Raw genomic sequence first — 15204 nt, forward strand, 5'->3', positions numbered from 1 at the left:
AGAATAAAATTATTCTTGGCTATAAAGAACTAAAATTAGATTTATCTAATGCTATAATTGCCATGTAATACAATAAATCTTCTGTATGCTTGGAAATGATAAATAATAATTTGTCTATTTCAGCATTTCCATTATAGGTTCATTGTTCTTGAATGAGTACGGAAACTGCAAAGTGAGAGGAAGAAAACTCGCAATACCTCTCACTTCAGCAATCTGTTGATATTAGAAAGCTTTCAGCACAAATCTATAATTGCTATTTCATCATATTTTGGAAATAACGTAACTTACTGTGAGATTTGTGACGAAATTTCTAGTTTTATGTGTAAATCTGACGAGGAGACTTCAGATTAGAATCGAATCTAATCTTTAGAGAGAAAACTTTAACATATATTTTCAACACAAATAGCAATGTAGAAGTTGATTTAAGAAAATAATAAAAAAAAATAAACGGGATTTTGAAACATGCAGTTAGTGTTACCATAATGAGTTCACAGTAAGAGGACTGCTGCCTAGCAGTTGCCTTTGTTTGTCCCTGCACACACTACTCTAATTAAAAACTTTTCTTTCTTCCTTGAACTTCCAGATTGCTGATGAGAGCAAAGTGGGTACATGGCCTCTTACAAAGCTGTGGGTGGTGATCAGAGATGTTTTCTTAACCATTTTGTTTTTCAGGTTGTCACTGTGCATCATTGTAATATCAACATTATTACATTTGAACCTTTATTACACAAAAATTCTACATTGTAATCAAATACTTTCTGTGATGAAAATTGCTATAATTCAAGGAAACAAATGTATCTTAATTTTTTTTTTTGAGGTTAATTGAGAACTTAAAACAGAGCCATTGCAATAACTTGTTTATATAAGGATGCTAATGCCATTGCAACATTTTCTTAAAGGATGCCAGACAATTATATGTAGAATATAAAGAAACAAAAATGAAGGCGAAAGAAGATGCCCTGGCTAAGGCTGAACTTGAAACACTTCAGAGTGAGTTTTTACCACTGTCTTAATAAACAAAGATGTAATATGATGTACTTACTACAGAAGATGCATATGAACAAACATGTTTTTAATCTCTTAAAATACATGCTTTATATATTTGTTTACTACTCTTTAAATAAGCTTTTAATTTTGTAACTATCTTTGCAGTAGGCTGCTGGTTTGTTTCCATGGAAGCATAAAATTCCGGTGATAGTTTATATTGTAGTGACAAATACATACTTTGCTAGAAATGCAACTTAATAGGAGGGGGAAATCTTAAACGTATAGTTCTCAAAGTCTACATTTTCAGAAGTGACTTCTCGTGATTTGAGCATTCTTGTATTCACTTTGTAAATATTTTTTTAAATATGTTTAATAATTCTTTTGTGTATAGTGAGTTGATTTTTCTGGTAGAAATTGAATATAATTTGATAATTCCCAAAGGCATAGATGTGGACTACAGAGGTGGATTCATGCTATTGCTGAAATAAATGCCTTAAAATCTTTACACTCATATAACAGACCAGAGGAGGCAATGAGTATTTCCCTTAATAAAGCATTCAGAATAATTATAGGTGACTTTTCCTTTTCTGCTTTTAGTTACTTGCTTTTGACAATGATTAAATCTACCCTCTTCTGAAAACAATTTAAAAAGTTTTTTGGCTCTGTTTGTATGTGCATGCTTGCTTTACTTACTGTGCTTAAGTGCATGCTTTTAAGTTCCTTTATTCTGACAAGTGCATCGAGTGCTCTATAATAATTTACTAGCTCTGAGCATGCATAAGCTCTTAGGCACTTAAAATACGTCTGCATTATTTATATTTACAAAATAGCTTAATTTTGTGAATTCAGCAAAGAGATCCAGTTTCAGCCATAATTCCCAACTTATCTGCAGCTGAATCTATTTTGAAAAAACGGATAGCGTTCAGCACCTCAGTAAGCATCGTGGACCCAGGCCAAATACAGCAAAATAGTGCATTTAATGCTTGTTAGGGAGGCCTGCCATTATATTTGAGATACCTGCCACAAAATGGGCCCTTGAAAAGGGTCTTGACTCCGGTTATTAAAAACTTGTTAAATTGTCAGATAGTAACGCGTGGCCATTGTTCGAAATAGCTGGCATAGACTCTTCATTTCAGTCTGTGAACTACTGCTTTAAAAGGACCAGCTTTTGAGAACAGAAGTGCAAGCGAAAGGGTGAAGCTGTTAAAACCGTAGCGTGCACATTGCTGTGTTTCACTGAAAGACCACGTGTGAACTTCCCAGTATTTCTTCTCTGCCCGGTGTCTCATGCAAGTCCCTTCGTTCTGTGCCCTCCAGCAGCAGCGCCCACACGCAAGAGGTGCGTGTTTGGCATGCTTCCCCCTCCGCTTCCCCCCAACCTCTCACCTCCCTGTTGTCCCCTGTCCCGCTGCGGGGTGCGACGTGGCCCGTGACCCCCACAGCTGCTGGGTGATCCAGTGTCACCCTTGGGAGCAGCGGCCAGCTCTCACCAGTCTCACTGGTTGGCAACGGGCCCTCCAGTGGTAGGCTTGCTGGCAGGGCGTGAGAGGAAGGATCGAGAGTCACCACCTGTAATTAGAAGAGTTTGAAATTTGACATGAGTTAATTTGGTCAGCCATTGCAGTGCTATCGGTGGGCAGCAGGATAAGCTGCCAGTTACCTTTTTTTAAAAAAAGAAGTAAGACTCCCCAGAGGAGAACAAGAGATGCATCTATGTTACTGTAGGCAAAAAAATTTATATCATTTTTTCCTGAAGCCTGCATGCAAAGCATCTGTTAAATTTGCTCATTTCACAATAGTGTTCTCTGTTGTTACTTCACAATTAGCATAGAAAGTTTGTACATCACCAAATGTGCATTTTGTTTGCCCCAGTTCTTCTTAATTTTAGAGACCATCTGTGGAATGCCAAGTTCATAACAACAGTTCCATCTCTCTGAGTAAGTGTATCTCATGCAGGTTAGCAATAGCTGCTTTACAGTGCTTGTTTTTTCATCACCCATTTGCTAGTTTACCCTGTCTATTGCTTTCCTGCTAGGTATTCTGTAGGCAGCTTCAACTAAAACCAGAGAAGGGTACTGGAGGACAAAGATAAAATTTGTGAAGTAGGGAATAGAGGACAGTATTGAGATGTCATTTAAGTGCTCTATTTGGTAAGGAGTGTGAAAAAGTAATTTCTTGGTAAATTAATATTATGGCAAATTTTGATTTATTTTTCTGGCACTTTTGCAGTGTTCTTATCACTTCTCAGTCTGTTCACAACAGTCATTACTACCTTAGTAAAAATATAGCAACTTCACCGTACAAAAATAAAACAATTTATAATGGAGACCTTATGTTTCTGGGAAATGTGGGTTTGTAAGGAATTACAGGTAACTGGCTGTTTTATGCAGAAAAAGAGAAACTGTTTGCCTTACATTTTCTGATAATCTTTCCACATTTAGATACCAGAAGTCAAGATTTATCTTAAAATGAAAGTGCTTTCAATAATAAACTTTATTTTAACATTACCCTCTCCTGTAGTGTCACTCATGCATGTAATCCCTGCGTCGGGGAATGATTCTGTGACAGTAGAGAGCTTTGTTCTTCATAGTCATGGGATGTAAAATCGAGTATGTATTAACTGAACTGATTAGTTGTTAAACAGAGAAAGAAGACTTTGGGCATACATTGTCAGGACAGATGACTCTGCCAGTTTTTAAACTTAAATTGCAAGGTTTGAGTAGTTATCAAGACAAATTGCAGCAGCAGTACTCGTCTTCTTGCCATGGAGTGCTTCTTTCAACCATTCCCATTTGGGGGGAAAACGCATCTATTTTTCTTTCTTTCTGTTTACCTCTGGTAGCTCTCTTACTTTTGGTTCTTATGTCTGTTTTCCCTGATCTTCAATATTAAGACTTAAATTGCTTTTTAAAATATGCCTTTTTAAAGAAATAATGCCTGCTAGATATTGCAGGTGAACTCTTCACTGGCATCGCAGTTACCAAACATATTTTCATTGTAAATCCAGAATTCTTGTCCTGATGTACACCTGGAACAATCCACGACAAGAAACTGTTTTGTTTCTAGTTATAAAACATATTGAGTAGTACTTACTTTTTTGAGATTTTTTCCTTGCTCCTCATCATTCAAGCTTTAACTGAAATGCCATGTTACTAGCCCTATGGCTGCATGACTAGCAGTATTTCTGTATTGGACCATTATGGTCTTTGATAAAGTGGTATTTATGTCTCTGTATAGGTCTTTACAGTAAGATATCTCTTACCTGAGTGCCTGCCATGAAAAATACAGAGTGACAGGGAAACCTTTAATATGTTTGATTAAATTTGTTTAGACTTGGAGATTGTCCCTCTCCAGACAGCTTGAAACAGCTTGGGTAGCTTTTTTAATCGTTTTACAAAACGTAGGGATAGAAGACATCACTAATTCATTTATTATAATGCATTTATTTCAGACTCTTAGAGGCAAAAATTGGTGAAAAATGCTGAATCTCGTGACTCGTCTTGTTTGACTTGTACCAGTGATGCACTTTAGCTTTTAGCATCTTGGTATGCATGTTACAGTATTGATCAGAAAATGTTGAGATGCCTTCCATTCTTCATGGTTTGTTCAAACAGTTAATTCCAGTATTATATAATGTTATCCTGATTTCAGTATGCCTTCCTCTATCATTAGCTTTTGGTTGTTCATTAATAGCATTTTTCTGCACTTAAAAAAAGGCTTTATTTATCTGTAAGGTCTCTTTACATAAAGCACTTCTTTAACACTTAGTTTCTGTAGATTTTCTGTAGTATTTAGTTCTTCTAATGTAGCTGTAAATACTGGACCCTATGTGTTCTAATGTTTGTCATCTTTGGATTATATAATCACATTTCTTCTGTTGTTACCGTTCTGCTTACAGAATCACAGATTACCTTAGTTCCCGTTGCTCTGATAGTTTGTTTCTGATCACTCGTCCACTGTAACTACGAGCTCTTTTATCAGAGGTTCCTTACACACAGTCCCTCATAATTGCAGATATGGCGTAAGGTCCTTAACTGTGTAATTTTCAGAACAGCTTTTGATTTGATTGGTTCCAGACTACTAGCCAGTCCATATTCCTACTTCTTCATATACTTCTTTCTTCACTGCAAACCATTTTGACCAAATTTATGTAATCTAGCACTATACTGAAGGTGACTTTATGTTTACTTCCAAATAATTGACAGATACCTTGGATAACGGTGGTTAGTATTAATCGCTGCCAAAATGCAGTGTTCAGACGCCTGCTCAGTAATGATTTGCTGACAGGCAGGTTCAGAGAAAATGAATTCATATAATGCACACTTTTTCGGTTGGCGTGGGTGTGAATGTTCTGATCACTTAATTGTTACCTCTGAAGCCTAATTATGGCAAACTAAGTATCATCCATTTCACTGGTTGTTTTGGCAGGCCTTCTGAAAGGGTTTTGAACTTGCAAGCTTGTGTGTTTTTCTAGTTGTTTCAACTAGTCTGCATGATGCCTTTCCCTGCAAAACTTGCCTCAGGTTTTATGCAAAATATTCTGCTAACATACAGGGTTGCAATGCTCATTTGAAAGAAGCGTGCATGTTTCATTGTGTTTGTCAGAAGGCAAATCAGCTCTGAAATACTGGAGTCATTTCTAACCCTTTGATATTTTGAGGATGAGGTATTTTGGGGGAATAGGAAGTTTCGGGAAGGGTAGATAGCTAGAGAAAAAGATTAAATACATGAAACCCTCCAGCTTGTGAGAAGTTTTTTGGAGTTGAGAATATTATTCATCGCTAAGCATGCTTTGAGGTGGTTTGCTCAAAAATAAAGAAGCCTCTAGGTCTCAGTACAGCAATTGTATCTGTCTTTAACTTGTGATGCATTCATATAACCTCATTGACTTTATTATGAGTAGAGAAATGTATATGTTTTAAATACAAGTGCCCTATATTTATGTTAATTTTGAATATGACTTGCACCATTTTTTCAGTAGACTGTCAAAACCTTAGTACAATTTTTTTCCACACTTCTGGGCCTATTGTATTCTGTCTAACGGCGTTGCTGTACATGCAAGTTAATTTTTCTCTGTGGTATTTTAGAACAGATTTTAATGCTGTAAATGCTTTGGTTGTCTTGCATAGTTACAGAGATAAGTGAACAGCATTGAAAGAAAAGGTCTTAGCGCGGTATCTTCCTTGCAAAAAGGCATTTGCTGTCTGGCTCTGTGTGGTCATATTTCTTGCTTATCAAAACATGAGATACCAGTCAATCTGTCCCATTTCTTTCTTTGATTTTGAAGACCTTGCTGTCTTTTATTTTTCTTTCTTCTCCACCATGTTTCCTGTAAGTTCTGTGGGTTCTTGTTCATGCTTGAAGTTAAAGCTAGAAGCCTTGCAGAGAGAGGAAGCTCCAGCTTGCTGTGTCAGACCTTCTTTGCAGAAGTTCAGCACTAGGTTTTGTTTTGTTTCTTTCTACGTGAACCAGTCAGTTTTTCTGTGAAGAATTCCCTGCATTTTTTTGTATTTACATCAACAGGCAGGTAAAATCACTGTTTACTTTTCTGAGATCTTTAAAATATGAAGCTCTGATATTTGTTATGGAAAAAACACCACTTTTTTATTACATAGCACTCAATCCAAAATGCTACCTGATTCCTTATCTTCTGAAAATGACAGCTGATATATCTTAAAGCAAATAACCATTAGCCAGATACTGTTAATTCTGCCACTGATAAAATTCGTGTAGTAACAAAGTGGAAGGACTAACGAGGAAGGTCACAGTGTCTGATTATGTGCGAGTAATTCATCAAACTTCAAAACCTTGATCATGGCACTGTAAACTGGTAAAATGTATAGCCACTACTGGAATAGTATTGGAGGCCTCTGGAAACATATTGTACTTTGAGAGAGATAGCTAATTGTTATGGCTATGATTTGTATGCTGTTCCAACGTGGGGGATAAATTGTATCTTTTTTTAACTCCTGAATTATTAATTACATGGTCAAATTTATCTTATGGTAAAGAAATTGATAATTCTAAAAAGTACCCATCAAAAATTAGTGTCCTTGCAACAGGAATTCAGCAAATGATAAAATAAAATTTCTTCTGCTGCAGAAGGACCAGAAATTCATAGAAGTCATAAATCATGTAAAATGAGTATCTGGTTTGCTTTCTCCATCTTCACCTGAAAGAACGACAGTACTTGGCTGCCTTAAACTGAAGGTTCATAGTGTACAGCGTTACCTCTGAACACAACTTCTGAACCTCCCATATCTAAAATCCTTTATGATGTTACTGTTAAACCACCTTTATGTGCTTTCCTATTCTAAAAAGTGGCTTTCAAAAATTCTGAGCTGAAACTGTTCTCAATGGGGTTGTTGGGACCCCGGTGTCAAAGGTGTTGTGACTTCAATTCTTATTTTTTTTAATCAGTGTGACAGCCATTGTAATAGGTAAAAGACATGCCAAGCTCCTCTACCTTTTTGTGTATGCACAGGAGACACTAGAGACAAGTGGTTTTTTTTAAATTCTGGTTGAGTGGTTGAGGTTGTACAGATATCTTCTCTAGGTGGGGTTTCTCATTCCTTTGATAGTCAGCAGACAGTAGAGTGTCTTACCTGTCTTAGGTCTTCCTCTCTCACTTACCTGCCTGAAGAAAGCCTAGATACCTTCTTTGATTTTTCTAGTGGGGTGCAGTGTCTCCTGGAAATACTGTTACAGAATTACTTCTACAGAAAGAGCCTATATGACCTGTTTGCAATCTAAACTCTTCAGTTTTAAATGTTAGATTCATTCAGGCTTTACCCCTTGGAGTATTTTGAGAGGGGAAATTAGGAAGTAATAGCTGATGGGGTGTAAGGTCCAGGGGAATCCAACTGTCTTGGTGTGTCTCCGCTGTTAAGTAATTCCAAGTGATCACACACAGTGTCTTGATTGTTTTGCAGGATTGAAATACAGTAGTGGAAGTTGTCATTTAAGGTCACTTCCTAGAATATTTTTGCCAGAATATGCAGTAAATAGCTGGTGAAGCTATAATTACTGACCCTTACAAATCTTAATTCTGATTCTAGAAGCTATGACATGTGGCAACTTTGAAGAAAAAAGAGATAATCAAATCACATATATTAAACATTATAACATTTACCTTCTGAAATAGGCAAAAAGAATTTTGCACCAATATTGTCCTTAATAACATCTGAACAGCAAGGGAAAGGACGGTTGATGCTTTTGGGCTTTCTTTTAGTTTTGTTTTTATGGGGAGTATGTGTAATTTTGTTAATTTACTGTGCATACCTATGGAAGGATACTAATGCAATTTCCAGTATAAGTTTTTACTTAATATTTTATTTAGATTGCTTGCAATTGTGAACTTACTCTCAAAGCTAAAGATTTTTCACAAAAGCAGATCTCTGAACAATGTCCATTTAGAAGTTTAAAAGATCATTTTTCATTCTGTTAAATTTCAAGATCTGTATGAATTTCCTGTTCTTTTTGGAATTCTGAAAGATTCTGTGGAACAATTCTCTGTTTATTGTTTTCTTAAATATTCAGTTCCTATGAGTTTGTTAAGTCTGTGGAGTCTTTTCACTGTGCTATTCCTGCACATAAACTCTTAGAAAAGGAATTCTGCATCAGGGCCTGTATAGAACAGTCGTTCTAGGACTTTTTTTAAGAAGATTTTAATGAAAAACAGACGTTTCCCCTGTGCTGCTCAGAAAAGTGTTAGGACGTGGTTACGAAGGTGAAAAAGCTGACACTGCTGCTAAGAAGAGTGTTCTCCTTTTTCTTGCCCACCACCTTTAAATGTCTTTTCTTCTTTCCTTTTGAGTGTAAAGGAGTAATTTTCTGCTAGAGTAGTGAGTTGAATGAGTTTGCTCAGTGGTTGGATGACTGTCAAAGCACAGAGAGGAGCACGTAAGCACGCAGCAAAGTGGAAAGATGTAGGCAGAGTAGAACTTTGCTCATTTTCCTGCAGCCAGATGTTAGATCAGCTCTTTCAGTTAAGTAACACCATGAGGAGCATCCAGTTACTATGAGTGCCATGTATTTTTACAACAGTGAGTTAAAAACAAGAGAGTCCCACTTGGCATAGCTGAGGTTGCTGGATGCTTTCTGATCGTCATCCTTTCGTCTTTCCTAAAGTTCTGGCAATTTTCAATCAATCCTTTATCTTTCTGTTCAAATCATCTTAATATAGTGCATATGTTTTCAGTTGCTGGAATTCAGGTGGTTGTTGTTGTTGTCCCTCCCTCCTGTACGCTAAGTTTGCTGCTCCCATTTCATACCATTTGAGGATAGAGAGAGCAGAAAGCAGTGGTCAGTTTGAGGAATGAGGTCCAACATTTAAATCTTCCTAAATGTGCAAGTGCTAGAACAGAGCTATTTGTAGTTACAGAAATCTGAGAACAAAGAAGCTATCCGTTGACTCGGAAACTTTACTCAGCACAAGCTGACCATAAAATAATACAAAAACTGTCTAAAATTCATCTTTCTACCTTTGCCAGTTTCTTCTAAGTCAGCTGGACTTTCGGAATCTTTTAACAGCTCTCTGTGCTTTCGCCTGTACTAATCTTAATTGCCAAATAGTGTAGCAGTGACAAGAGCTAACCATGATTTTGAGGGGCTCTTCGTTTGTCCCTTCAAGGCACAGTTCAGAGAGAAGAGATGCTAAGTGGATGCGTTGCTATTAGCTTTTCATAAAAATAAAATGATTATGCAGAATTCTGAATTCTCTTTTCAACAAAGAAGTTGTAGCCCGGTTCACAGTGGAGGTTTTAATATAGCGTTAAGAAATGAGGAGCCTGTTTCTGAATTACACTTCTCTGCAGTATTAGTAGCATTACTTTTTCTTCTTCTTTTTTTTTTGTTTTAACTTTTGTATAGGGGAGAAGAAGTCTAAAGTCAAGAAACCAAAATCAGAATTCCCTGTATACACAGCTCTGGAGTTGAATTCATACATACCGTCATATGATCATGGAGCTTCAATTGAAGAGATTGAGGAACAGATGGATGATTGGTTGGGAGGCAGGAATAAAACACACAAAAAAAAGGTAGGTTCAGAATCTTTCATGTTATACATTTAAAATGCTGATTCATTTGCTTGTCTCTTGAGAATATGGAATATTGTGTGCTTACCACCATAATATTCATATACTGTCAAAGTCTAGAAGAGTATTAATTGTCAGGGAGAGACATAAGGAAAAGATTATATCGATCTTTGATGTAATTTTTTGTAATGGTACTGGAAATATTGTTATAATAGGATATCATTCATTAAAATATATGAACACTCTCTGTGGTTTCTAATATAAATGCTGTTCTTGTTCACTAGAAATTAGTAGAACATAATGCTGTCAAGTATTATGAGGCTTGGTTCTTTCTCCTAATTGCAGTTAATATTTTGCTTGTAAAAATAGGTTCTTATTTGTTTAAAAAAAAAGGAAAAAGAAGGGAGAAAGGTTTGCTTAATATCCAAGTGTAGTATCTTTTGATTATGGAAGTGCTTGTATACTTCGTGCATTTCATCTGACTTATGGAAAGTCCTAACTTAGGACTATTGTTAAGATTCTTTCTATATAGAGGTAAGGGTTCTTAGTGGCAATGCATGTAATTATCTTCTGATGATTTTTATTAAAACATACTGGCTTGAAAATTTGTAGTTTTCATCTTAAAACTGAGATACACAGGTGGCAGAAGAAATGTTGTAAATTGGTCTCCTGACTTGAAAATCTGCCTTTCTTGGAAGACTGAGATGATAAGAATGGTGTGTTTGGAGTGGAGTTAAGAGAACACATTGACTTCAGTATCAAAATAGTGAAAGATGTTCATGCTGTCATATGTTTGATTCCTTTGTGCTGTAGATTTGCTTACTCTGTAGTTGTTTTCAAGCCTGTGTAAGATACTCACATTTTTAGTCAGACATAAAATTTTTAGTAAAATACTTTTAATTTTGTGTAATGTGCTTAATCATCTACCATTATGGGATTCCTAAGCTTCATGACTTCCTAACTGTCAGTTTTCTCTTGCTGTTACTTTTATCCTTCTGTTTATTTAGTTCACCTACATTTATGTTACCTTTTATATTCCTCTTACAAATCCATTCTGCAACTGTGCTTAGCTTTTGACTTCCGTGTAAGTAATTGACACTGTGAATCCTTAAACGTGGGAGCATACTTCCGTGCACCTCGAGAAAGTGAGAACTCGGATCCATGATTCTATAGATGAGTTGCCTGGCAGTTAAGAACATCTGTACAGCTATTGCTTTGTCCATGTTAACTCAAGAAGTGCCCATGGAGTGAATCCCTGTTGCACCTCTGTGAGCCAACTTTGCTTAACAGGGGGCAAATGTGTGGGCAGATACGATCTGGAAACTACTGATATGCTGTTGATTACTGTTTCAGTAGGGTTTAAGTATCAAAGTAGTAAGGAACAAGCTATAGAGAGGAAAACAGCTTCCTTAGGCGAAGTAAAATGATCTACCAAGGGACATAGAAAGAAGAGTATTTTCCAGTTTTTCATAATATCACATAGCAGGCTGAAAACATGCTTAAGGCATAGTAGAGTTATTCATCTCTTGTCTGAGAACACACTAAGTTTATGGACATAAGGGGCTTGTGTTGCTATGTTGTTACTCTCTACCTAGAGCTGAATATGAAAAGAAAGTGAGCTACTGGGAGGTATCAGACAATACTTAGTATTATGGATCGAAGAGGTAGTTTTTCTGCATTTCTCTGCAGCACTGATCCATCCACCTGAATGACTTTTTGTATAGTTTTAAACATTGCACTTGTCAGAAAGAAAGAAAAAATTAACAGAAAGACTAGATCAGCAATAAAAAGAATTGTAGAAAGTCATATTTATGGAGAAAGATTAAATAGATGGGATTTTAGACAAGAATATGAAAGCCGTTGGGAAATAGCTGGATGCATCATTTTTTCCAGTCCGTTCTGGGCTGTTTTAGGTAAAATGATAATCATTTATCATTACTTACTACTTCTCATAAGTTTTGAGAGAAAAAAATATTGAATTTACTCTGTAGGCAGGATGTCTAAATTCACATTTGGGAACACATGTAGGGAGAGATACATAACTAGAGTATGTTACGTAGGCCATTTACTGAAATCTTTCTTTGACATCTATCCTGTTCTTAAACTCCATCTGTTGAAAATAGTGTGAGCCAACTCAATTGTATTTGAGAGCATGGAAATGCAGTAGTAAGACTCGAGTTTTGTTTTTTGTTTTCCATATAGGAAAACATAGACTTACCTAGCACTAAATTGCATATTCGTATAGCTCTGCTTACACTACTCATGCAAACTGCATATGACTACAAAGCTGAGAGGAATTACTAAAAACTCGTTCTCATGCTGATAACAAAACTCTTCAAAGCAAGTGCTGAAATGATTTTTGTTTTGTCACTGAATGTTTGTACTCCCAGATTAGCTCTTCTTGCAGGTTGTTAAGAGGAAATAAGTGGCTTAATTTACTTAGTTTGAGCTTCTGATTTTTTTTTTTTTTTCTTTTTCAGTAACCAGAAATTGACTGAGAAAAGTGTTGTGTGTATGCCTGTTAGGAATTAAGGGAAATTTAGAGGGAATGTTCCCATGGGCTTCCTTCTAGGTTGCCTTATTTTGTGGCCTGCATATGTTTTTAAGCCATGATTGCATTACTTTGTAGCTATTTAACCCTTTACTTTCCTGTTGGGCAACCTATTATGTGCAGCTGAAAGAAAAAAGGGCAGCTACTTAGAGGACATGTTCTGTTACATTTGATACTGTTCTGTGCTTTCTGCAAATATTTGTGCGAGAATATATATATTTACCGTTTCTGGATTCATTTTATTGATGAACCATTGCCAAGTAATTTCTCTCCCAGTGGGATTACTCTTATGTTCTTTGTTCTGGTTTGATTTTACATGATTTGTAACACACATTGTTTTCATGAGCATCCATTGTTTATGTGAATAATGTTGTTGTTGCATGAAAATCTTAGCCCTTGAGAAATCAGTGGAAGATTTATTGTTGTCTTCAGTGGGACCAGGATTATAATTCCTTTTGGTTTACAGATTCCTCATCTTCTCCCACTGGAATCTCTCCTTCGTTCTGTATCATTATTTGACTCATTCATCTCTGAAGATAGAGTTCCAAGTTCTACCTCTGTGAGAGGTGAATACTTTTGACCTTTTGATATTTGCTTACTCTGTAAAGGAGAGATAAAGGTGGAGATAGGCAGTGCCTGATCCCTTCCAGGTGGACCAGATGTATGGATGGAAAATCATGTTTCTCATTATTTTTGTTTTTCATGTTATCGTGCAGCACTTCTTGGCATTTGGGTGGGTTTGATATTGCAGGAGCACCTGGCTTGATTTTACTAAAGCAGGAGTAGTAAAAGCTATTATTGTGCACAGAGCTTGGGAAGGTTAAATAACACGAGTCTCTCGCATTTGCTGCACTTCACTTTCTACCCTTAAATAGGGATTACTAAAAATACAATGAAACAAATGTATAAATAAGCATTGTTTTTACACAATTTATTGATGGATACTGAAAACAGAGCAGTTACTGTTTTCTCCAGTTGTTGGAGTGCAGGGTGTTGTCATCTTATACTGTACTCTTTTCTGGTTAAAATGCAGTTTGTGTTTGTATTTTTCTCAATCCGGACCATCAAAGCACTGTGTTTCATAGATAGGATATTGATAACCAAGTGAGCTTTTTAATCCCGAAGGTTTTATTTGAAAGCTGGCTGTGCAACAGTGATATAAAATAATTTTAAATGTACACAGGACGTCTCTCTGCTTGGTAACATTAAAAGGCAAAATGCTATGCCACTGCTAAATTATTATTATTTTGTTAGTTTAAAAGTATAGCTTTGACAATTAAATTTTAGTCATCTTATAATCTTGCACATTTCATAATTGCCAGCTAGCCTGCCACCTGCTCTCTTCTGCCTTGAATCTTCCCACATCTGTGCTGCTTTGAAATCTGAGTATGCTTTTTCTTTAGTAGCAAATAACATGGTGCTTGTTCTAATCAGACGTCATATGACAGATTACCTGAATACAGTTTCCAGGCTTTTAAGATATGTTAATTCCTTAAGCAAGCAGTTTGTATCTGAGCAGGATTAAGGTGCTGCGTAAACCAGATGTTCTAATAAATTGGTCTTCGAGAGAAAGGGTTATTCTGTTTTAGCATGCTACCTGAGGTCATCTAGTTTTGAAATAATGTGATTTTCTAACCAGTGAAACAAATACAGTATCTGAAAAAGTGTGCCTGTGTTCTAAATATCTTTTATTCCTGGGACAGGTACCAGTAAGCAGCTAGCAGTCTGCGCTGAGGTTCCTCATGGTTTCCCGCTAGTGTGCCCCGACCCTGACCCAGAGGGATTGCTATGGGTTGAGAGAGTAAATCACTCTGTGTGCCCATTGAATTTAAGGCTCTATATTGGGACTGCCAGCAACCATACCTGTTAGTGTCAGTTTTGAAGCTATTCACTAGGAGCTAGTCAAAGCTCATAATACATTTTAACCTAAGCTCCAAACTCTCATCAAATGGTGATGACTTTGAGTCACTATTGATCTGGCCCATATTGAATTTAGTAACCCTGAGGTGAAAATCTCAGTATTCTATTAACAAACTCCTAGGCAATGTAGTGTCACTGAAAAGATACTTCATTTTTTAAAAAGCACCCAAAAACCTGCATTAGAGAGGTGCTGCAAGTGTTATGTCAGAATACTCCAGGTTTTCCTGTGGTTTGTTATGCTTTGTGCTACTGCAAATGTTCTGGACTCAGCCTGAGTAGAATATTGGGGTTTACATTTTGAAATAACTCTACTATTTCTGTTCTGTAGGTAACTCCTACAGTTACCATACTTACATTAATTAATGTTAATGAAAAATTTACTTCTGTCCTATTCACATAGTTTTTAAAGTAGATGTTTAAGTCTACCTATATAATATACTTAGTCTCCTGCCTGAGTTTGGTGAACAGGTACAGAAGAATGTAGAAATGGTTCTTCTGTGCAGCAGATCAATATTTTATCAATAAAATGTTTTCATCATTTTATTTCATCAATAAAATATTGATGATAATGGTTGGGACTGCGGAGAAGACACCCTTTTGTTACCTACTGTGTTTGTGAAGTAGGAAACTGGACTTGATTTACCAAAACAGTGGATGGGCACCTTGGTTATTTTAAAATGTTTGTATAACTTCTTTTTGTCCTATGTTTAC

The 15204-nt window shown here is 36.3% G+C and overlaps 1 protein-coding gene across 1 annotated transcript in view; it reads left to right on the forward strand.

Annotated features, from left to right (window-relative positions):
- The window catches only part of DNAJC1 (DnaJ (Hsp40) homolog, subfamily C, member 1), a gene marked incomplete at its 5' end in the record, with an annotated part of 64750 nt that overhangs the window by 17615 nt on the left and 31931 nt on the right, over positions 1-15204 (forward strand). The window contains 2 exons of the mRNA XM_009877595.1: positions 900-990; positions 9859-10025. Coding sequence (XP_009875897.1) covers positions 900-990; positions 9859-10025 — 258 coding nt within the window. The remainder of the gene's footprint in view (positions 1-899; positions 991-9858; positions 10026-15204) is intronic.

This window comes from Apaloderma vittatum, unplaced genomic scaffold, assembly GCF_000703405.1.
Source record: "Apaloderma vittatum isolate BGI_N311 unplaced genomic scaffold, ASM70340v1 scaffold7891, whole genome shotgun sequence".
Classification (NCBI taxonomy): domain Eukaryota; kingdom Metazoa; phylum Chordata; class Aves; order Trogoniformes; family Trogonidae; genus Apaloderma; species Apaloderma vittatum.